The sequence below is a fragment of the Daphnia pulicaria genome, chromosome 8, assembly GCF_021234035.1.
Source record: "Daphnia pulicaria isolate SC F1-1A chromosome 8, SC_F0-13Bv2, whole genome shotgun sequence".
NCBI lineage: Eukaryota > Metazoa > Arthropoda > Branchiopoda > Diplostraca > Daphniidae > Daphnia > Daphnia pulicaria.
In genome coordinates, this window is record NC_060920.1 from 1,031,226 (window position 1) to 1,053,705 (window position 22,480).

Sequence of the window (22,480 nt, forward strand, 5' to 3'; positions counted from 1 at the left end):
TGCTGAAACTTTATGTGGACCAATGAGAATACTGTACGTATAGACTCATATCGCGTGTCGCTCAACTATTAGAACGTTACAATGACAAGATCCGGCAACAAGGTGCAAGCGGGAGGCAGGGAAGACGAACGGGAGAGAAGGGGCGGATTCCAGTACAGTGGCGGTCCACTCATCGGGCCAACCCGGTTATCGGGCCAGGTAAAGGGCTGCACCAGGTCAGCGCCACCAAGAGGGAGCTATGGGAAATTTGATGAATGGCTCTAGTGGTGGGAACTTACACTCTCATTTTTCAGGGGATATTCTAACCCTCTACGACGGATATTCCAGCTTCGAATACCCATAGCTTAGAATAGGTCTAGAATAGGTTCAACCCTATTCGAAAGCATCGAATACCCATAGTAGAACCCTTATGCGATTCGATTTTCCTTCGAATACCCCAGTATTCGAAGACTCGAATACCTTACCCCATATTCGAATAGAATACCTGGGTGGGCGAATGTTTCATTTGCACACCGGCGTCGGTGTATCGAGTTGCCTCCCAGCACACATTTTTAAATTTTCAGATTAAAACTTTTTCCGTCCCATCAAAGTCCCAACTCCAAAAGTATATCAAAACGTATAAATAACTTTATCAGTAATCCAAAAGATTGCAACAGTCAAAATAGCCGTATGGAAGAAGCTCGGATTGGAATGCGGGAGACCCGAGTTCAATACCCAGACGCTCCACACATTTTTTCTGATCTTACCCCACTCAGCAAAACTCTTAGAATAGGCATGGAATAGGGGGTATTCGGGGGATATTCGAACCCCTATTCTAGAACAGGTATGCTACTAATAGAATACCCCCCCTATACTATTAGTAGCAAAAACCAAAACGCTACTAGTTCGAATACCCTCGAATACCCCCAAAAAAATGAGAGTGTACTTTGGGAATGCATGTGCTAACTACGTTACATGAAATTTTCAATTGTTCCATAATGGAATGGATAGGGTAATAAACATTTTCAATGCCTAGAATTTTCAGTTAGGCATTTTTAAATCGGGAATGGTGAAGACATGCAAAAATTAGGGAATCCGCCAACGTTTAAGAAACCAAGAAAACCCGTGAGGACTTTAACATTTGAGAATAAGTTAAATGTTATTGCCAATAACATTCAACTTATTCTCAAGTGTTAAAGTCTAAAGGCAATTCATGAATTGCTCAATAAAAATAAAAGTAAGAGGTGTGTTGCTGAAATAATGGGCGTTTTCATTCACAAGTAAACAGAATCAGGAAATCTTGAAAGAAAATTGGACGTTTAAATTAGGAAAAAGTTTTCCAACCCACAGCCAAAGTTTTGGCCAATAGATCTCTCAATGCTGATCTCGAAGATTCTGTTTACAGTTGGCTTCGTGAAATGAGAAATTCCGTCGGCCGTCGTAAGATGTTGAAATGTCAAAATACACACCAAACAAAAAAGATGATCTTACTCTAAGTCCCTCCCCGTCATTTTCTCTCCCCACGTCAGATGATTTCTCTTTTAATGTTTAAGAAGATACTATCAAAATATATTGATAAATACTCGTTATCGGCAGTTTACTTCAGTATTAAACGGCCATCGATTTATAGTATAGGGGACGGTAAATTGTATGTGTTTCCCTCTTTCGCCCCGTGGTGGGTCTGTGATCGGGTGCTCGGTTATAGAGCCACCCGCTCATGGGGCCACTGCACCAGGTGGCCCGATGACTGGACCGCCACTGTACGACAGACGGAAAAAGAGGAAGACGTTGCTCTGGGTGTGAAATTTGGTTGTGTATCCTGTGCCCAATAAATCAAATAAATCCGTTTGTCGCAATACGCCTTGATCGTTTATTTGGTATTCAACAGTTCGTAACACACAGACTATTAAAGGTTCGTAACCCAGTGTGGGCGGTGGAGGGCAGGGAGTTGGCCATCTCTCCTTACCTTAAATCCGGTCATTTAAAGACGATAGAATTGTGATGCAAGAGTAGAAAAGTAAAAATTTAAAAGGAACAAACAGACGCATTGAGTTTTGAAAAATGAAAGTTGTTTGACGCCTTCCAATGCGGCTCCTGTTTATTGGTTTTATTTCATGATTTATAATTTTTTATTTAATTAATGCGCGATTTCTTTTTATATTGTAGATGCAGTGAAGAAAGTTCAACAGACTTGTCCCTTTCCAGCGCGCTGGCCACCACCGAAGACGGGCAAACTCTTAACGATCATTTCACACATTTCACTTCGGCACGCATTGCACTCAGCCGAAGGACCTGTGTTTTATATTTATTGGATGTTATTAAGGTTAGTTCAATTATGGAATATATTATCATTTGAAATTACTTGTTTGCTTGTCGATGTGCATCTCGTGGCGTTTAGTTTTCTCCTTTGGACAATTTGATGATGCCCATGCAATATTGCAGTTTTTGCCAATCGTCATTGTTTCCACATTTGTATGGGTGATATTTCAATGTCAACCGCTCGAAATTGGAATTGATCTCGAAATTTGATGCGCCGTAGTTTAATTCTAAGAATCTGTAAGCGTTTTCTAGTGCAGCATCTTTGGGCAAATCGAAAATTTTTTGGGTGAGCCAGTCGCATAAACTGGTCGCCATCGTGGCTGACGTTACACTACCGACGACTGCTCCAACCAATGAGCAAATCGCTTCTCCAGTTCTAGGTGCAACGATATTGTCCATTACCGTCACTCCAACTGTATTTGCAATGTACGATCCAGCGGCAGCTCCGGCCATTCCTCCAACAACTCCGGCCGCTACACCTGCGCAGCTGTCGATGATGTTTTTGATGCAGCGATTTCCTGATATCTCCCCATTCCACCATTGTTTCAGGTTGTTCCAGGCATCAATGGCCAAGTAGACGGCCACCAAACCGACTGATAGGACTCTACCCATTGTAGGATTCATTAGTTGAAGTAGGAGGCCAAAGGCTTCGTTGAAAGATGTCAAAGCAAATTGAGTTCCCATCACGGGCCCGGCTTTGCTGATGATAAACTGGACAACTTCATTTTGAATCGATGGGTGAAGCTTTGAAATTGTGGCGATGAAATTGGAAGCGGCCCTTGCCAAGTTCATGTCGGATAGGATTGGTTGGAAATTGAATCGTTGTCCGTCGTCGCGGACATTCTTCTTCTCGTTGGGTTTTAGCAGGTAATTCCAAATGTCGGACATGATACGGAAGTAATCGGGATCATTTTGGAGCGTCTCTGTGTCTTTAGCTAATTTATCGACGACGCTGTAGAAGGCCGCGTCGTTATTGAAAACGGATCTCAGGATTTGTTTGTACTTTTTAATTATCGCTTCCTCGTAGTCAGACAAGAAAAACAGGACCGTTACCAACTTGGGTGAAGCTTTCAAATACCCGGTAATTTTGTCCAGAATGTCTTGAGGAAGCAGTGCATTTTCATCTGCTCCAGGATTCGACATTGTCGTCATTCAATGTCGAGACTATTCTTCAGTCTAAATTAGAAATTTACTCAAATGTCTTAAATACCTGACTGATTGTTTTTAAGCCAATGGGTGAGAACGAATGGAAAAGAACTGTGAGAAGCATTAACAAAAGTCACAAAAAACTGAATTTGGTTGTAGACCTTTTATCGCTGTTCATCGATGGTTATCTGCACGCAAGTGCGCATTTTCTCTTATCTATCCCTTTTTTTATCGAGTATTTTGACATTTAAAAATGTTTTTTTTTGTTTGCTTTTACGTCGTTTTTATTCAAAATAAGATCTGCCGTTTGTTATCTGATTGCATAGTTCAATCCTTAACTTAATTCATTTAACTTGGTTCATTTTTTAAAGCTTAATCGATTGATGCTGCAAGTTCTATTAGATAAAGTTCTAGTTAAGCAGCAGACATAGGAGCTGCGTCCGTGTTGCTGGAAACTATCGTTAACGAACCTAATAATGAGCCAACAGTTTTCCGAGTTGAGTTGAAATGTTGTTCTTTTGACTCAATTTCAAACTCGAAAATTCACTTTCTGCGTTCATTCTTCGACGTTATATTTAATTTTAGCCTCTTGAATTTGATTGGAATTCTTGCCGGATGGATGTTGGTTGACACTTTGATTTTTTGAGTTTTTTTATTAGGGGAGACCGGGGCTAGTTGGCCCAGGGGTAAGTCGCTCTTTTCCCTTTAATTTGGCGCCACACGAAATTTATAATTTTTCAGAATAGCCAAAGTGTTCAGTTTTAGCGATAGATGGTGTGTACCAAAAATTTTTCGTCTGCACTTAAACCGTGACGTTTTAAAGCCCAAAAACGTTTTTCGTCACCCGTCAGTAACTTTTTTTTCCCGGAGTGATTTCCTTTTCATCAATTAGGTATTGAGTGTGCAAGCAAGAGATTTGCTTTTTCAGAAAAGTAATTCATTTAGCCAACTGTTAATCAAATAGTTTTATCAATTTAGTGTTCATTTATGTAAGTAATTTGAAAAGATGCTATGACACCTACCCATGGGGTAGGTTGGCCGTTTTTTCGGGGGCAAGTTGGCCAGTTTTTTATAGTCCTGTTGCTCTGTCAAAATTTCCTTTCTTTTTCTTTTTAGATTACCAAAAACCATGTTGAAGAGGAAAGACTTTAAGTGTTACAATTTAAAGAGCCATTGAAATGGTTTTAAAAGAAGTAAGAATGTGTGAATCTCATTTTATATACCAAGAAGAAGAAGAAGTTTGTAAAAGTGTAAAGCTACATTGACAGAAAGAAGGATATTTTTTCAATTATTGGAACAGATGTCTAGAAAAAAGTGCCTGCAAACTTAAATGTGTTTTCTCAAGGTTATACCAGGTAACAAATAAACTAAATGCAGTCTTCAGAATATTAAATTGAGCTAATGAGTCTACAAACATTTTATCGGGCAGGTTTTCATGGATGAAGAAAGGGCTGTACTAGTTCATTATTTCCATCGATCAGCAGACATATATGTTTTCCTGTCCTGTGTAAGAAAAATTTCAATTTACGTCCACAATGAATCTCCAAATTTTTCCACCAACCAATATCGACAAACCTTAAGCTAGGCCATCCCAGAATTGTTGACTCAAGAGATTTCATCCAGAAGTTGTAGTGTCTCATTTAAACAACACAGAAGAATCATTTAATGCCAGGTAACAGTGAAATTAAGAGTAGTCTGGTGGTCTACTAAATTGAGCTATAATAATTGAAAACCTTTTGTCGAACAGGTTTTCACAGATAGGAAAGTGACACCTAAAGTGTTATGCATTAAAAAAGAAGATTCAATTCAGTGTATGTATTTAAAAGTTGGTTTATGGGTTCCTGATTCGATTTTTGTAAAAACATTTTGTATGTGTAGAATGTCGCAAATGCTGTGTAAAAATGCAATGCCAACTTACCCCAATTCATTGGGCAACTTACCCCGTAGTTCGGGCAAGTTGCCCATTTAAGGTGACGCATTAAAACGTATTTTTCGGCAAGTACTTTTCCTTTTCTAATAATTTGTTTTACGCTACTTTTTAGTTAAGATAATAAGGTTTCATTTAAGCTAAAAATTTTATCATTTTAATGAAAATTACGACTCACAGGAGCGGGTGTGTAAAAAAATGGCCTACTAGCCCCGGTCTCCCCTACGAGAAACCTAAGTATAGGAAATGTTATTGGTTTTCCATGTTCGATCATTACAGGACAAAAGAAATGTAACATTTAAAGGTGTTCATCGTCTTCCGTTTCTGTGCGAAATCTCTTTTTCTGTACAGTATTTTGAAATTAATTGGCCGTATGGGCTGGATTCTGCAGAGTGTCGGTCAAGTGGATGTGTTGTGCATAACTTTTTGAAACCTTTAACCGCGCGAGACCGTTATCTGATTGTTTTATATTATTTGGCTGGCAAAGACCAACAGCCGACGTGTCAAACATTCAAACAAATATTCAAAAGACAACTAACAAGTGCGTTGTGTTGACAAGGACGAATTGACTTCAGATGCCCGTTTTTTTTTCAAAGATATCAGCCCCCGTACGTTTAAAGGTTGCGCTTATCCTCGTGTACAAGCTCCCACTTTTCCTTCCGCATGATATTTTCATCGTCTTTTATCTTAAACACTAGTAATCTTGTGCCAGTTGAAAGCAAACGTAACGGAAAGATAAGAATTTTGTGCATGAATCATACCCCAAGGCAACGTGGATTCGTGTTTTTCGTAAGCAATTTGGACTTTTACTTTTCCCGTCGTTCCAAATAACTTCGAAAATAAACCTACAACTTATCCTAGCCTAATCTTTTACCGATTTTCACGGCTTCGCCGTGCTGATCCTGAATTTGAATTTCACGGCTCCGCCGTGATGATATCGGATGTGAATTTCACGGCTTCGCCGTGATGGTTGTTCGGGAGCTACTACACTTGGTAACCTTAACTGAACTTACCGAACCTAACCTAACCTAGCCTAACCTAACCTAACCAAAGTTAGTGGCAGTTATTTGTTTTTATTTACAGAGTGGTCAATGTTGCAACTTTGGGCACGGGCTCCGCTATTTAGCCGGAGGTATCCTCCGGTATCCTCTCTATATCCGCTCAGCTGCCGATTGCATCGGCAAAGTCAGTGGCAGTTATTTTTTACAGATTGGACGATGTTGCAATTTAGGAGTTGCTTAATTTTATTCGTTTTGATTCAGAATGATTGAATTCCCCCCCCCCCCTTAAGTTGACGAATTGCCAGTCAAACTCATTATCTCCTTGTCGTTCTCCTTTTCCTTTTGCCAGTTAATTCTCTTTTTCTAAAGGGAAGACCGAACGAAAGCAAATTATGTATAAAAATTCAAAGCGGACCTATTTCTCCGTCACGGAATCAGAAAAGAGCGGACTAATTAGGAGTTTGAGACAAACACAGTCACCATTCATATACTTTGCCTAGCTCAAACAAAGATGAGTGAATTTCACACATTGCCTGCTTGTTATTTATAAGTTAGTTGGCCGATTCCCGTTTTTATTATTTTATGAACATATTCCTCTTGGTCTTAACCATAAAGTTCATTTTTTACAAAAGTCGTTTTCACTTCAGAGCTGTCGTAAATTCGAAAAATTAACGAATTTCCGTACTCACTTCGCAAATTTTTCTCCCCTTTTGACATCTGGCCCGTAAATCTAATTGATGCCTTGTTAATTTTCTTCTTGCTAGACCTTTTTCGTTTTTTGATCACTTTTTTTAATTTATTCATTTTAATTTGCGAAGATTGTTTTATTTGCAATTGATTTGATCGATGTTTTATTTTGATTCAGAGTGATTTAAATTTTTCCCCCTGTTGACATCTTATTGCCTGTCAAACCATGTCAAACTCATTGTCGCCTTGTTGCCAGTTAATTTTCTTCTTTCTAGACAATTTTCGTTTTTTGATCACTTTTTTTCTTTTCAAGTTGTAAAGATTTTTTTATTTGCAATTTATTTGAATTGCGTGATATCTTGATAAGCCTGTTCATTTCTTGTCCGTAGTTTATTTATTACCCAATATTCGTTGCCTGCCCGTCGATTTGTCGCCTGATATTCTGTCTGCCCCTCACTTAAACGGCTTAATTTTGTTAGAACTATTCGTCTTTTCCCTGAAAGCTTGGTCTGTTTTAGTCGTGGAAGCGTATTCAAACAGTTTAATTTAAGACTGGTATTATTGTCTTTTGATTAGTTACCCGTCACTCACGTTTTTCCGAGTAGCAATTTAGTCAATTGCATTGTGTTTGACCGTGAATCAAATTCGTTTTCTTCTTCTTTTTATACGTAATTTTCGTGTTTTTATATGAGACAGGAATTGTTGTCATTTGATTGGTTATCCGTCACTCACTGTCTTATATTTTTTAATCCGTTAATTCTCGGATATTTATTATTAATTTTAGGTAATAAAATGTTTCGGGATATAGTAGATATAGTAGCCAGAGTGTTAAACCCCGACGAAGAAGAAACTCTTTAAAAAATATTTAAGCGGTTTTCTTTCTCCCTGAAAACAGGCCTATTCTCACTTTTAATTTTAAGTTCCATAAGGATCTATGAATTAAACACTGGTTCAATCAAAACATTTTTCCTTGTGAGAAAGAACAATTTCATTTTAATCTGTTTCTACCACCTTTTATATACTTTGGCGGAGCTCCAACCGTGGTGAGTGAAATTCACATACTGCCGTCTCGTTATTTATAAGTTAGTAAGCCGATTTTAGTCTTTAATTTTTTGTGAACACATTTTACTTAGTGTTAAATATGAAGTTCATTTTTTTACAAACGTCATTTTCGCTTAACAGCTATCGTAGGTAAAAAAAACGAACGAATTTCCATGTTCCTTTCGTCATATTTTCTCCCCTAGCTAGATCCCCCCCATCAGCGACTTAGCCTCCCCTCTTGCAACTCGAGGATTTTCCCTTGAGGGTAAAGAACCCAAAACAGGTAGAAACCCCGGCGACCAATCAGCGCGTGAGCACACGGAAAACTCCTCCTCCCAAAACGCTTATTCTTTTATAGTATAGGATATCTCCGCTAGCCATTGAGTTTTATCTCTTTGGTTTGGTCGTCTATAACCGAACTCGTTGACTTGAAATTACTCTTCCTTGCCACTCTTGTGTGTGAACCATCAGGAATCGTTCACAAGTTTGACTATATGTCATGAATTCATTTTTATATTTTCTCTTATAACAAATTTAGAGATCCAATCGTGGTGTATCACATGGTGCCGAAACCCAGTTTGACGAATATTTCAGGTCAGCCGAAATGCAGCTAATTTTTCCCATCGCATAGTCCAGTTTCCATCTTCTACTTCTACTGACAGTAAGCATAGCCCCTCGAACTTTTATTTCGACCTTGAACACCTCGACGTCTCGAACGCAACTTTTCTTCGAACTCAAACACGTCGAACACAATTTTACATCGAACTCGAACACAATTTTATATCGAACTCGAACTCAATTTTATGTCAAACTCGTACACGATTTTATTTCGAACTCAACGAAATTTTATGTTAAACTCGAACTCAATTTTATGTCGAACTCGAACACAATTTATTTTCGAACCCAACGCAATTTTATGTCGAACTCGAATGAATTTTATGTCGAATACTCGTCGAACGTAATTTCACGTCGAATTCCAACACCTCGAACGTGATTTTACGTTGAACTCGAACACAATTTTATTTGAACTCTAACAAATCGAACGCAATTTTCATGTCGAACTTGAACGATCGATCGGAAGTCGAACAACTCGTTGAACACACGCTTATGTCGAACTCGTACGCAACTGCATCGAACTTGTTCAAACACGATTGTTTCTTTGGAATTCGAACACAATTGACTCCCTAATCGAACTAACAAATTTTTTTTTATCTCGAAGAAACGACGAATTTATTCGTAATTCGTGTCCTAACGAAATTTTACTTTGAACTCTTAACACGTCGAACTCGAACAGCTCAAACTCAATCTTGTGACGAACTCGAACGCAATTTTACTTCCTCAATCCCGTTGAAAAGGAAGCCCTTGCTGGAAAATTCTTCTCAGCTTTGTCCAAGGGTTAGTGCCAGCCCCGCTGCCCCGCGTCTATTTTCTTCCTTCCATCACTCGTACAGACGACGCCGTCATCATCGATTGTAAATTTTAAATTTCTTCTTATAATTTGAATATTGGTTTATTATTCGATGTTTATTTTTTATTCAGTATTTTTTTCTGCTCTATGATTCAACTCTTACGCCATTTTCCAGAAGCAGCAACCAAAATTTTATAATGAATGGTCATACGGACAGCCTATTTTCTAATAACTTCTGCAGCTTCTCCGGTATCCAAGTAGAAAAAATGCCAGCAGATTCCAGCGATTCAGTGCAGTGGACCGACCACCTTCCCCATATCGCGATCGTCGATTAACTAAAGGTTCGCTGCTAGCCGAATAACGGCTATAAATAAGAATCTCTGGCTCTTCGTGGTGAGTTATTAACTTGTTATTAGCATCAACAAAGTTAGGTATTTTAATAAATGTTTATGCCATTTCAATGATTTATCAATAGGTAATTCTGGCGTCTTATTTTAACGGTGTTGTTTTTGGTGGAACTTTGATTGGTGATGCATGCAGAACTGAAAATGAATTACAAGATTAACGACAACCAACAATCAACGTCATCGTTAAGAGCTCCTCCATTTAGTTGTTTATTTCATCATTTCATTTTCTATTGAATTCTGGGTGCAATAAACAAGATTCCTTCGGTAATGTCCTTCGGGAATTTTTTAAACGTTAAAGAGACAGAAAATCAAGGTTAAATAGTAGAAAGTAAATAGTATCATACTATATGTTTGGAAAATTCTGTTTCCCTTTATTCTCTTAAATGATTTGATTCTTAATAACTGATTGACTAATAATCTGTCAATATTATGAGTGGTGCGACTTAGGTGCGGCGGAGGCTTCGCCCCGCCAACCCACGTCGCACTTCATGTTTAGATTAAGTTAAAGTAACACTTATTCCTATAGTAACAATACAATTATATCATGCTGTCACATGTTGCATTACATGAGTCTTGGCTAATAGATAGCGAGCTACCATCGTACCCATTTTTTCCCTTCTAATAACATAACAATGATGGTCTAATGGTCATCAACCTTGGCTGCCATTCGCATGGTTCGCGGTTCGAATCTCAATGAAGTCGGAAAGGAAAACTAGGTTTGTAATTTTAGAAAAATTCCTCTTAATAAGCTTTCGGAGGTTAATGGAAGTGGAAGATCGGTGGTAACTCTTCACGACCGTAAGAAGATTTTGATGACCTAGGAGAGGACAGAGGAAGAAGGGAGAGATGACCCAGAGCTTCAAAATGAATATAATCTAACATTTTTAAAATGTTCCTCAACTTCTTGGTAAATGACTAACTGTTAAAAAAGGAGGCATAGAAATTTTACTTGGACAACCAAATTTATTAAAATCAAGATAAAATATAGTAAACAAAAAGAGGTAATAATAAAACAAAAAGGATTAAAAAAATAAGAGTGGGAAAATATAAAGTAAAAAGAAGAATAAAGACGAAATCGAAATCGAACATAAAAACCAAATCAAATAATCGCGAACCCGAAGGGCGAAGCTAATAATCGCATACGCAGAAAAATAAAAACCATGTCACTTTGTATGTCTGTCTGTATGTAACGCTCCATAGCTCGGGTGTTTCACGACAGATTTCGGACTTTTTGATCTAAAAAATTAGACAAAAAATATGCGATGCGACCAGAATAAAAATAATTTCATTTACTTAATTAGTTCTCCTGTAATTAATGAAAAACTGTTAAAATAATTGCTTAATGACTAGTGACATCTTGCGGTGGTTACTACAACTTTTTCACTTAATGACTGGGGACATCTTGCGGTGGCGACTACAACTTTTTCACCTTAGGTTTAAAATCCACTTTCCATTCTTAGCGTGCTTGTCATTTACTTAACGTGTTAATTTTAAAATAACGTGTTAAGTTGAGAATTAATTTTAAACTTAACACGTTATTTTAAACACAAAAAATAGTTACTTTTAAATTGAATTATTGAATTTTATGTGTAAAAATAGGAAAATATGAGTTGAGCAAACTTAACGTAAATAACTTGCAAGGATATTGAACTGTGACAGAAAAATCCCGTTTAAAGACCAACAAGTCTGTGAAGAAAAGTGTCCGACTTAACAATAGGCTTAACAATAATTTGTCATTGAAGACAGTTTTCAACTGGCTTACGTCTATCCCTTCGCGGCGAGCTGATAAGCTTGCTTTTCTATCTTTAATACTCTCCACTCCCATAGCATAAAACTTGCCTTGCTAGGGAAGATCCAAACTTTTTTTTTCTTTTTGTTTACACTGCTGAGCATGCACTGACAGTTGGAAGGTTACGCAAAAAAAGCGAATTCACTAACTAGGATTCGGCAACCAGCTAGGTAAAAAATACGAAAATTAAATTTTTAAAACAGTAATAAAAACAAATGAAAACCCCGTTACGCAATGTATCAAATTTTGACAGAATTATGTACAAAATTTGGTGACGATTGGTCATTCAGGGAAGAAACGTATAAAGGATTACAAAATGGACATTAAACCCTCTGAATTTCACTACTAGCTACTACTACCCTACCCCCTATACCCCACACCCTATATTGTTAAGGACCTTCGTATATAAATATACCTCAGGGACATGAAACATAACCATTGCCCACGAATTTGAACAAAAAGAAATTTAATTTAAATTCAATTTAATTGAACACTCGAACAAATTTGCAGATTCTAGAGAAAGACAACACACGTGTGACGTGTTTCCCGTTGTTAGCCTTATGAGATCACTGTTTTGGTAGGTTCGAAAAAATTGGTCCGAATATTATTTCTCACCAACTTGTCTTGTTGACTATATTAGTGTAATCTACCAAGTTCAACAAACTGATTTTTTTTCTCAGTATTTGTTTCCCAAAATGAACAAAGAGGCTGCCACATCTGAGGCTGCAGTGAATGAACTTGCTGACAATGAAACAGTTATGAAAAAAACAATTTCTAAGGGACATGCTCTCTATTCCTTCTCTCTACATTGGACCAACGATCTGTTTTAAAAATGTCAAGTGGGTGTATGAGGAGGATGTAGGAATGATCCAGAGAGAGATCATTTACACACCTGGGTTGTGGAAAATTTTTGATGAAATTCTGATTAACGCTGTAAAGAACAAAGATCGCGACCCTGAGATGGACACCATAAAGATTGACATTGATCCGTAAGATTAAAATTGTCAAACATTTACTGGTGTTAAATAATATTTAAAAATTTTTGTTTCTCCCTCTTACAGGATTAAAAAAGTTATCAAATTCTAATACAATGGCAAGGGCATTCCTATTGTAAAACACGAAGAACAAAAGACACACATTCCTTTGATGATCTTTGACTCATTACTTCCTGATTTCAACTTTTACGATGGAGAAGAAACCGTAACTGGTGGTCTCAATTGCTATGGAGCTAAACTAGGAAATATTTTCAGCACTGCATTTGAATTGGAAATAGCATCGATAGATTTATGCCTAAGATTCAAGCAGACCTGGACTGACAACAGGACTATAGCTGAGACTCCAGTAGTTGAACCGTATTCTGGACCTAACTACACCAAGATTACTTTCTCCCCTGATTTGGATAAGTTTAGAGTAACAATCATCTATAAGAAATTTTATTTCTTTTTATAAAAAAATTGCATTCATGTTTTTGGGTAGATGGATTCCCTGAATAAGGACACAATAGCGCTTCTGTCTCGCCGTGCTTTTGAATTACATTACAGAAAAGGTAACCAGATACCTGTTTGAGAATTACAAAATGAGAAACAAAAGGGGCAAAACTGGGATTCATGTGCACCCTCAAACCATAAGAAAACACATGATGGTTTTTGTTAATTGTTCCATTGCCAGTCCGATTTTCAAGGATTTAAGTAAGGAACAGTTGATAGGTAATTTTTTGAATTCAACCGTCGAACCAAGTGAGAATTTCTTCACTGAGGTAAGAGAATAGGTATGAGAATAGGTTAGGTTAGGTTAGGTTAGGTTAGGTTAGGTTAGGTTAGGTTAGGTTATGCATGTCAAGTTTTTTACAATTAAATTCTAGCAGTGGTAGACGAATGGTTAGCGATTGATGCCACCATGCGTTAGCATGGCGATCGTTTCTCCGTCGGGAAAAAAAAATTTTATTTGGAGATCACAACCAAAGTTGAGTTTCACGGTATAATTGACAAGAAAAATGATGCGGGAATTATGCACATGTAGTTTTACCCTGTTTAGTAGTTTTCCCAAACATCTTCTGTGGAACTTAGTACGAAAACGCATGTCGTGGCAATAGACAAAATTCGTGTTATTGACACGATATGAGAGATCAGAGAGGAGGTATAGGCGTATCGTGAAAATTGACAATTTTCTCTTTATTGCCACGACAGATGTCGTGGCAATAGACAGTTTCGACCGTCGCGCCACGACATCATGTCGTGACAATAGATTTAACCTTTCAGAAATTGAGAAAATTTTAATTTTGACTTTGTGAAACCTGTTTCGACTTCGAAACCTGCTATCATAACTCATACTTAGAAATTAGAATAGAATAAGTCTTTATTTAGTTAGAATGAATTAATTTAACAATGATGTCAATCAGTCTTTCACACGCTTAGATTTATTTCAGAAAGAAGAATGACAGTGAGCTGCAGTCAGCATGCTGCTCTAAAAATAAAAGATGATTTGCAAACTAACATTCTAGACAAGTACATAAAATAAAATGAATGTTAAACCTCTTATTTTTACTATGTATCTCTAATAGGTGGAAGCAAGAATCTCCTTTCTCAGAACGTGAGATACCCAGCACTGTTTACTTGGATTATTTCGGGAGGGCACTCACCCAGTCTTGCAAGTATTTAGAAGCATTACAACCCTTCTTTAGATCATTAGAATTTATTTTTCCAATACTACATTAACAGATCCACATTAACAATTAGCAAGTAGACTTTTCAAGCTTTCGATGTTATAGCTCTGCATTTTCAAGCTTTCCCTGAAAAGGTATTTCTAAATCAGCGAATTACCCATTGAGGATTGTGAGAGGTAATAATGTAACATCTAATCAAGATACTAGATCTTTAGTTCATTTGACTGAAACGCCTCCATTTTTAGCAAAACCACGGTCGAAATGTCATTTTTCTAACCCCCCATTGCCCATGGCATTCCCCATTTTGCGTAGGCCTACCCATCCTTTTCTTCCAAGGTGCATCTAGCGGTAAGAGTCAGGTGAGATTTCTGACGACGTGATGGTTCGCCAGATGGAGGTGACGGCAGGTGGGCACACGCATTGGATCGCGTGGCTCATTCGATCACCGTCGCTTCGACAGAACGTCGCAACAGGTGAGATCATCAGCGTGAACAGCCGCCATCATGGAACGCTTGTTCAGGAATCCCCGCAAAGTTATGATTCAGGTAAACAAGTCTTTATTTCTCTTTCGTTCCGTGTCAGTTAGTGATTAATTCCATCAAATATTTCTCAAATGACCGGTAGCTATTAAATAACTTTTAATTGCGATTTAGTCTTTCGTGTATTATTTGCCATCGTGTCAATTTGATTTTGTTTTCATGTTGTCTAAAAGATGGGAGCTGCTGCTTCTGCCTCACTGTCCTTCATGATCCTGGGAATGGTTCGTGCCTGGTCCAGTCCCGGTATGCCGTCGCTGATCAATTCAAAGGCAATTCCTCTTACCGAATCGGACGTTTCATGGATTAGTAAGTTTGTGACACCTGTTAAACTTTCCATCAATTTATGTCTTTATTGTTCACACCTCCCAACAACAGGCAGCATCCCGCCGCTCGCCTCGCTGGTCGGAAGTTTGTTGGCTGGACCTTGTCTAACTTACCTGGGTAGAAGGCGAACTTTGATGCTGATTTCCATTCCGTACAGCCTGGGATTTCTGTTGATCGGCTTCGCTTCGCACGTTTCGATGCTTTACATCGGACGAATCCTGGATGGAGCCATGATTGGCTTTACCGCGCCATCAGCACAAATTTTCGTAAATATCAACTTGGATCAGTTTTAACTTTTAATTAACTTTTGTAATAAAAAAAAAAATTATAATCATCAGATTGGCGAATGTGCATCACCCCGAGTGCGTGGAGCCCTTGGAGCTTTCACCGCCATCTTCCTTTCGTTGGGTATTTTGATCACCTACATCATCGGGGCTTTTGTTCCCTGGAACGTCTTGGCCTGGATTCTGAGTGCCTTTCCAGCTCTACTCTTCGTCGCCATGTACTTCATGCCCGAAACGCCCACCTGGCTCCTGTCGAAGAACCGCGAAGAGGAAGCCAGGAAGTCGCTGCAATTCCTGCGTGGAGTGTAAGTGATTCCTCCTGTTCGTTTAAATTGATTTCGTACTAATTTCTTTTACTCCTAGGCACACTGACGTTAGCGTCGAGTTCGAGCGCTTGAAGGCTAACATGGCCAAAGGTACCAATTCGCAGCAGATCCAACCCAAAGAGCTGCTGAAAGGATCCGTCATCAAGCCGCTTCTGCTCTCGATGGCCCTCATGTTGCTCCAGCAGTTCAGTGGCATCAATTCCATCATTTACTTTACCGTTTTCATTTTCCAGAGAGCCGGGAGCACCATGGACAAAAATTTGGCCACCATTGTAAGTGACTATGGTGGACTGGGTTCATAGTGTACCCGCCAAATTAATTCAAATGTTTTTCTGGAACATCAGATCGTCGGTATTGTGCAACTCTTGGCCACTATCGCATCCATGTTTTTGGTGGACAGGGCCGGGCGACGAATTCTTCTTCTAGTTTCTGGCGTCGTCATGGCAATCTCTCTGGCCGGCCTGGGAGCCTTCTTCTACATGGTTGAAATCTACGGCCAGGAAGTCCAGCAATCACTCGGATGGCTTCCGCTGGCCAGTTTGATCCTCTTCATCATCGCCTACTCTAGCGGTTTCGCCAATGTTCCATTTCTCATCATGGGCGAGCTGTTCCCAGCCAAATTTCGGTATTTCCTTTCTTGAAAAATTCTTGATTCATTAATTAGGAACACATCAAATTAATTCGTAATTATTTTGCTTAATTTTTCAGGAGCATTTTGGGGTCTCTTGCTTCTTGCTTCAATCTACTCTGCACGTTTACAATCATTCGGAGCTTCGGTGACATGAATAAGACTCTGGGCGAATACGGGACCTTTTGGTTCTACATGTCCTGGTGCGTTGTGCGGGTTTTCTTCGTTTATTTCTGCCTGCCCGAAACCAAAGGCAAATCGTTTGACGAAATCGAGCGGATGTTCGCCAACAAGAAGAAGCGGCAGCTGTACGCCGATGAAGCCGAGACGGCCGCCGGTCCGGCGGCGGACCGGAACGATGTAGTCGCTGTCGAAACTGTTGTTCGCGCTCCGATCGAAGAAAAATTATCGCAGCCACACTCTTATGGCGGACACGATTTGGAGAGTGAAGCGGAGGACAACGGAGAAGTTGTGCCCACTCCACTTTAGAAGTTGCCATTCAACTATAGCCGGATTGCACTTTTGTCTCTGCATATTTTAAGCAGTCTTAACGAATAATGTACATCATTGTAAGTTATTGTTTGTATTGTGCGTCGGATGCAAATGTCGCGGTGCCAATATTTTTATCGAGTTGATGTGAGAGATTAAGTAGAACAATTTCGTGATTTTAATGTCGAAACGACGAGTTCATTCGCTCTACTCAATGCCTAATTGTATCAATGGATTTCTTGCAAAGAATAGAGAACAGAATCTTTTTTATATTTCTGGGTGTTGATTGGATTTTTTAAATTTGATTGTGCTCAAACGTGCTAAATTGACTGATAAACCAGGATGACTTTTTACCACGAGAAGAATTATGGTGTCACAGACTAACGCCAGGTGCTTCTGGGCGTGGAACCATTGATGCGTTGCCATGCCGCTGTGGCGCTAGTGGGAATATCTGATATTCTCGAAATGCTTTGCGGGAATTTTAAAAACTATAAAATAAGCGTTAAGGAAAACCTTTTTTCTACCCCTTTTCTTGTTCTTATCGTTTAACGAATTCTTTAAAAAAAAAATAATATCGAATACTTACAAATACTCTTAAAAGAAATTGAAAATTGGTTTGCTACTTTATTAGCAAATATAAAAAAAGTGGACCGACATTTGGACACATTTCCCTCCTAAACTCCCCATTAAGTTTTCAAAATTCAATCATTCGATAGAGGATTAGATTACCTATAGAATGACTTTTGTGTATCATAGTTTTATTAATAAAAGAAACGCGAATAAGTGAAATTTTAAAAAGGGTGATTAATGATTAAAAACCGGTGCAGTGGGTAAACGAGATAAATCAAAATTAAAATTGCTTCGACCTCGAAAATAGGTAAATATTTACTTTCTTCCTATTTTATATCTTCCTATTTTCTATCTTATTATTTTCTATCTTCCTTTTTCTATCTTCCTATTTTCTATGAATCTTGAAATCACAAAAATGATGGCCGAAATTTTTTTTAATGCTCATAACTTTTGTAATTGATTTTGGTGTTTGAGTATTTGGGATCTAGGTAATAGAATACATTCTCCTGAACCTTTTGAGACTTAGTTTTCATTTTGGTGTTGAGTACTTAGCCAGTGGTGTGACCGAAAAATCTTGAAATTACAAATATGTTGGCAGAAAAAACTTCAAATGCTCATAACTTTTGAAATTCATTTTGGTGTTTGAATATTTTGGACCTAGGTAAAAGAGGAAAGCCCCTGAACCTTTTGATACTTAGTTTTCAATTTGGTGTTGTTGTAGCCTGTGGTGTGACGGTAAAGTCTTGAAATTACAGATATGATGGCAGAAAAAACTTCAAATGCTCATAACTTAAAAAATTGATTTTGATGTCTGAATATTTGGAACCTAGATAATAAAAGACAGCCCCAGAACCTTTTGAAACCTAATTTTTATTTTGGTGTTGAGTACTAAGCCTGTGGTGTGACCGGAAAGTCTTGATTGTTTCGCGAATACAAAACATTTCTTTCTTACAGGATATGTTAATCGATGTCTAATACACCATTTAAAGTACATTGAAACAATGAATTCATAATACAAATCATGAAGGAATAGTTTTAGAAAAAAGAGTTCGTGGAATATCTTCTAGGAACTGTAAACCACTACTTCAATGAGTTTGAAGTTGCTATATTGATTGTTTCACGAATACAAAACATTTCTTTCTTACAGGATATGTTAATCGATGTCTAATACACCATTTAAAGTACATTGAAACAATGAATTCATAATACAAATGATGATGGAATAGTTTTAGAAAAAATGTTTCATAGAAACTCTTCCAGGAACTGCGAAACACCCCTTCAATGAGTTTGAAGTTTCTATATTGATTGTTTCACGGAAAACAAAACATTTCTTTCTTACAGAATATGTTAATCGATGTCTAATCCACATTTTAAAGTACAGTACCCTCATGAAGTTTGGAAACACGTCGAGTGTTTCCGTGTTTCTAACTCGGCGGCTTACGGGCCAAAGTGTCTCCTTTTTTACAAGATATCTCACGTTTGAGTTATCGCAAAGCAAATTTTAAAAAATCATCTTGGTGAGGAAAGAATTTCCTTTCACCATGATTTTTTTTTCAGATTTTAGTGAATTGAAGTTTATCCCGAAAGTGCGAGATATAAAGTTTGGAAACATCGGCGCGCTCGCAATATGTTTTCAAGCTAAAAAGTATGCTACTTAAAAAATTATAAAAAATTCAAATATATAAATTATTACTTGAAACTTGCACCAACGGTAGACGACATAGTCGTGTATATTTGGAAAAAGTCTAAAATTTTTCTAATGATACGCTGATTTTTGCCGATTTTTTAAAGAAAACATACCGATTAATTTTGGTGGTGCAGGGACGAAATCCTAGCCCGGGGGAAGAACAAAGGGGTCCGGCGGTTTTCCCTCTTCTATTCTTCCCCTTGGGTAGGATACGCTCCACACGACGTGAGTAGAAAAATCAACATTTAATAAAAAAGCGGCAAAAATGAGCGGATCACTAGAAAAATTTGAAACTTTGTCCAAATCTGCTGGATTACTTGTTAATTATCTTTTAATACGTTTTATAAATGATATTTCCTATTTTGCATAAAAATTAACAAAAAGCAATCCTCAGCTATGACAGTCTGCTCTAACCAGTACAATCATGCATGTTCTATCTACGCTACTTTGAGTAAACGCAGGACATGCTTCATTCATCCAGTGTGCTAACCATTATACCCAAGGAGTATTTATTATTATTCCATTTTTGATGAAGAAAAACTTAGCAAAGTATGACGATTTCTACTGACACAAAAAACAACATAAAACTTGAACACTTATTATTTTCAATTTTATACAATAAAAGTAGATAAAATTGAAGATTGAAATGATAAAAATCCTTGTTCATGCAAAGATTTGAACCACAAGCAGAGATGCAAATGGATTTCGACATCTTACGATCATATTTAATTATCTTAATACGTTTTATAAATGATATTTCCTATTTTGCATAAAAATTAACAAAAAACAATCCTCAGCTATGACAGTCTGCTCTAACCAGTACAATCATGCATGTTCTATCTACGCTACTTTGAGTAAACGCAGGACAACCTTCATTCATCCAGTGTGCTAACCATTATACCCAAGGAGTATTTATTATTATTCCATTTTTGATGAAGAAAAACTTAGCAAAGTATGACGATTTCTACTGACACAAAAAACATTATAAAACTTGAACACTTATTATTTTCAATTTTATACAATAAAAGTAAATAAAATTGAAGATTGAAATGATAAAAATCCTTGTTCATGCATAAATTTGAACCACAAGCAGAGATGGAAATGGATGTTGACATCTTACGATCAAATTTAATTATCTTAATACTTTTTATAAATGATATTTCCTATTTTGCATAAAAATTAATAAAAAACGATCCTCAGCTATGACAGTCTGCTCTAACCAGTACAATCATGCATGTTCTATCTACGCTACTTTGAGTAAACGCAGGACATGCTTCATTCATCCAGTGTGCTAACCATTATACTTAAGGAGTATTTATTATTATTCCATTTGTGATGAAGAAAAACTTAGCAAAGTATGACGATTTCTACTGACACAAAAAACAACATAAAACTTGAACACTTATTATTTTCAATTTTATACAATAAAAGTAGATAAAATTGAAGATTGAAATGATAAAAATCCTTGTTCATGCAAAGATTTGAACCACAAGCAGAGATGCAAATAGATTTCGACATCTTACGATCATATTTAATTATCTTAATACGTTTTATAAATGATATTTCCTATTTTGCATAAAAATTAACAAAAAACAATCCTCAGCTATGACAGTCTGCTCTAACCAGTACAATCATGCATGTTCTATCTACGCTACTTTGAGTAAACGCAGGACATGCTTCATTCATCCAGTGTGCTAACCATTATACCCAAGGAGTATTTATTATTATTCCATTTTTGATGAAGAAAAACTTAGCAAAGTATGACGATTTCTACTGACACAAAAAACAACATAAAACTTGAACACTTATTATTTTCAATTTTATACAATAAAAGTAAATAAAATTGAAGATTGAAATGATAAAAATCCTTGTTCATGCATAAATTTGAACCACAAGCAGAGATGGAAATGGATGTTGACATCTTACGATCAAATTTAATTATCTTAATACTTTTTATAAATGATATTTCCTATTTTGCATAAAAATTAATAAAAAACGATCCTCAGCTATGACAGTCTGCTCTAACCAGTACAATCATGCATGTTCTATCTACGCTTCTTTGAGTAAACGCAGGACATGCTTCATTCATCCAGTGTGCTAACCATTATACTTAAGGAGTATTTATTATTATTCCATTTGTGATGAAGAAAAACTTAGCAAAGTATGACGATTTCTACTGACACAAAAAACAACATAAAACTTGAACACTTATTATTTTCAATTTTATACAATAAAAGTAGATAAAATTGAAGATTGAAATGATAAAAATCCTTGTTCATGCAAAGATTTGAACCACAAGCAGAGATGCAAATGGATTTCGACATCTTACGATCATATTTAATTATCTTAATACGTTTTATAAATGATATTTCCTATTTTGCATAAAAATTAACAAAAAACAATCCTCAGCTATGACAGTCTGCTCTAACCAGTACAATCATGCATGTTCTATCTACGCTACTTTGAGTAAACGCAGGACAACCTTCATTCATCCAGTGTGCTAACCATTATACCCAAGGAGTATTTATTATTATTCCATTTTTGATGAAGAAAAACTTAGCAAAGTATGACGATTTCTACTGACACAAAAAACAACATAAAACTTGAACACTTATTATTTTCAATTTTATACAATAAAAGTAGATAAAATTGAAGATTGAAATGATAAAAATCCTTGTTCATGCAAAGATTTGAACCACAAGCAGAGATGCAAATGGATTTCGACATCTTACGATCATATTTAATTATCTTAATACGTTTTATAAATGATATTTCCTATTTTGCATAAAAATTAACAAAAAACAATCCTCAGCTATGACAGTCTGCTCTAACCAGTACAATCATGCATGTTCTATCTACGCTACTTTGAGTAAACGCAGGACAACCTTCATTCATCCAGTGTGCTAACCATTATACCCAAGGAGTATTTATTATTATTCCATTTTTGATGAAGAAAAACTTAGCAAAGTATGACGATTTCTACTGACACAAAAAGCATTATAAAACTTGAACACTTATTATTTTCAATTTTATACAATAAAAGTAAATAAAATTGAAGATTGAAATGATAAAAATCCTTGTTCATGCATAAATTTGAACCACAAGCAGAGATGGAAATGGATGTTGACATCTTACGATCAAATTTAATTATCTTAATACTTTTTATAAATGATATTTCCTATTTTGCATAAAAATTAATAAAAAACGATCCTCAGCTATGACAGTCTGCTCTAACCAGTACAATCATGCATGTTCTATCTACGCTAC

The 22,480-nt window shown here is 36.9% G+C and overlaps 2 protein-coding genes and 3 long non-coding RNA genes across 5 annotated transcripts in view; 4 read left to right on the top strand and 1 right to left on the bottom strand.

Moving 5' to 3' along the window:
- Positions 1–22,480, bottom strand: part of LOC124312357 (collagen alpha-1(I) chain-like) — a 1,404,094-nt gene that overhangs the window by 375,111 nt on the left and 1,006,503 nt on the right. The window lies entirely within an intron of this gene.
- On the top strand, positions 4,120–4,927 carry LOC124312562. The gene is made up of 4 exons (XR_006910555.1): positions 4,120–4,376; positions 4,561–4,637; positions 4,745–4,799; positions 4,874–4,927. It is a non-coding gene; the product is annotated as an uncharacterized LOC124312562 (long non-coding RNA).
- LOC124312556 lies at positions 5,024–5,544 on the top strand. The gene is made up of 3 exons (XR_006910550.1): positions 5,024–5,116; positions 5,192–5,255; positions 5,323–5,544. It is a non-coding gene; the product is annotated as an uncharacterized LOC124312556 (long non-coding RNA).
- On the top strand, positions 13,969–14,673 carry LOC124312549. Its single transcript, XR_006910543.1, has 3 exons — positions 13,969–14,208; positions 14,265–14,542; positions 14,612–14,673. It is a non-coding gene; the product is annotated as an uncharacterized LOC124312549 (long non-coding RNA).
- LOC124312360 (facilitated trehalose transporter Tret1-2 homolog) lies at positions 14,717–16,980 on the top strand. The gene is made up of 7 exons (XM_046776858.1): positions 14,717–14,911; positions 15,079–15,211; positions 15,281–15,495; positions 15,568–15,818; positions 15,877–16,111; positions 16,184–16,464; positions 16,548–16,980. The coding sequence occupies exons 1-7, from the start codon at positions 14,870–14,872 to the stop codon at positions 16,954–16,956; spliced, it is 1,566 nt and encodes a 521-aa protein (XP_046632814.1). The 5' UTR covers positions 14,717–14,869; the 3' UTR covers positions 16,957–16,980.

Bases quoted from the DNA above. Each gene is read 5' to 3' on its own strand.
- LOC124312360 (XM_046776858.1), top strand. From the start codon at position 14,870: ATGGAACGCTTGTTCAGGAATCCCCGCAAAGTTATGATTCAG. The intron at 15,212-15,280 runs GTAAGTTTGTGA...TCCCAACAACAG, and splicing joins ATCGGACGTTTCATGGATTA to GCAGCATCCCGCCGCTCGCC. The intron at 15,496-15,567 runs GTAAATATCAAC...TATAATCATCAG, and splicing joins CGCCATCAGCACAAATTTTC to ATTGGCGAATGTGCATCACC.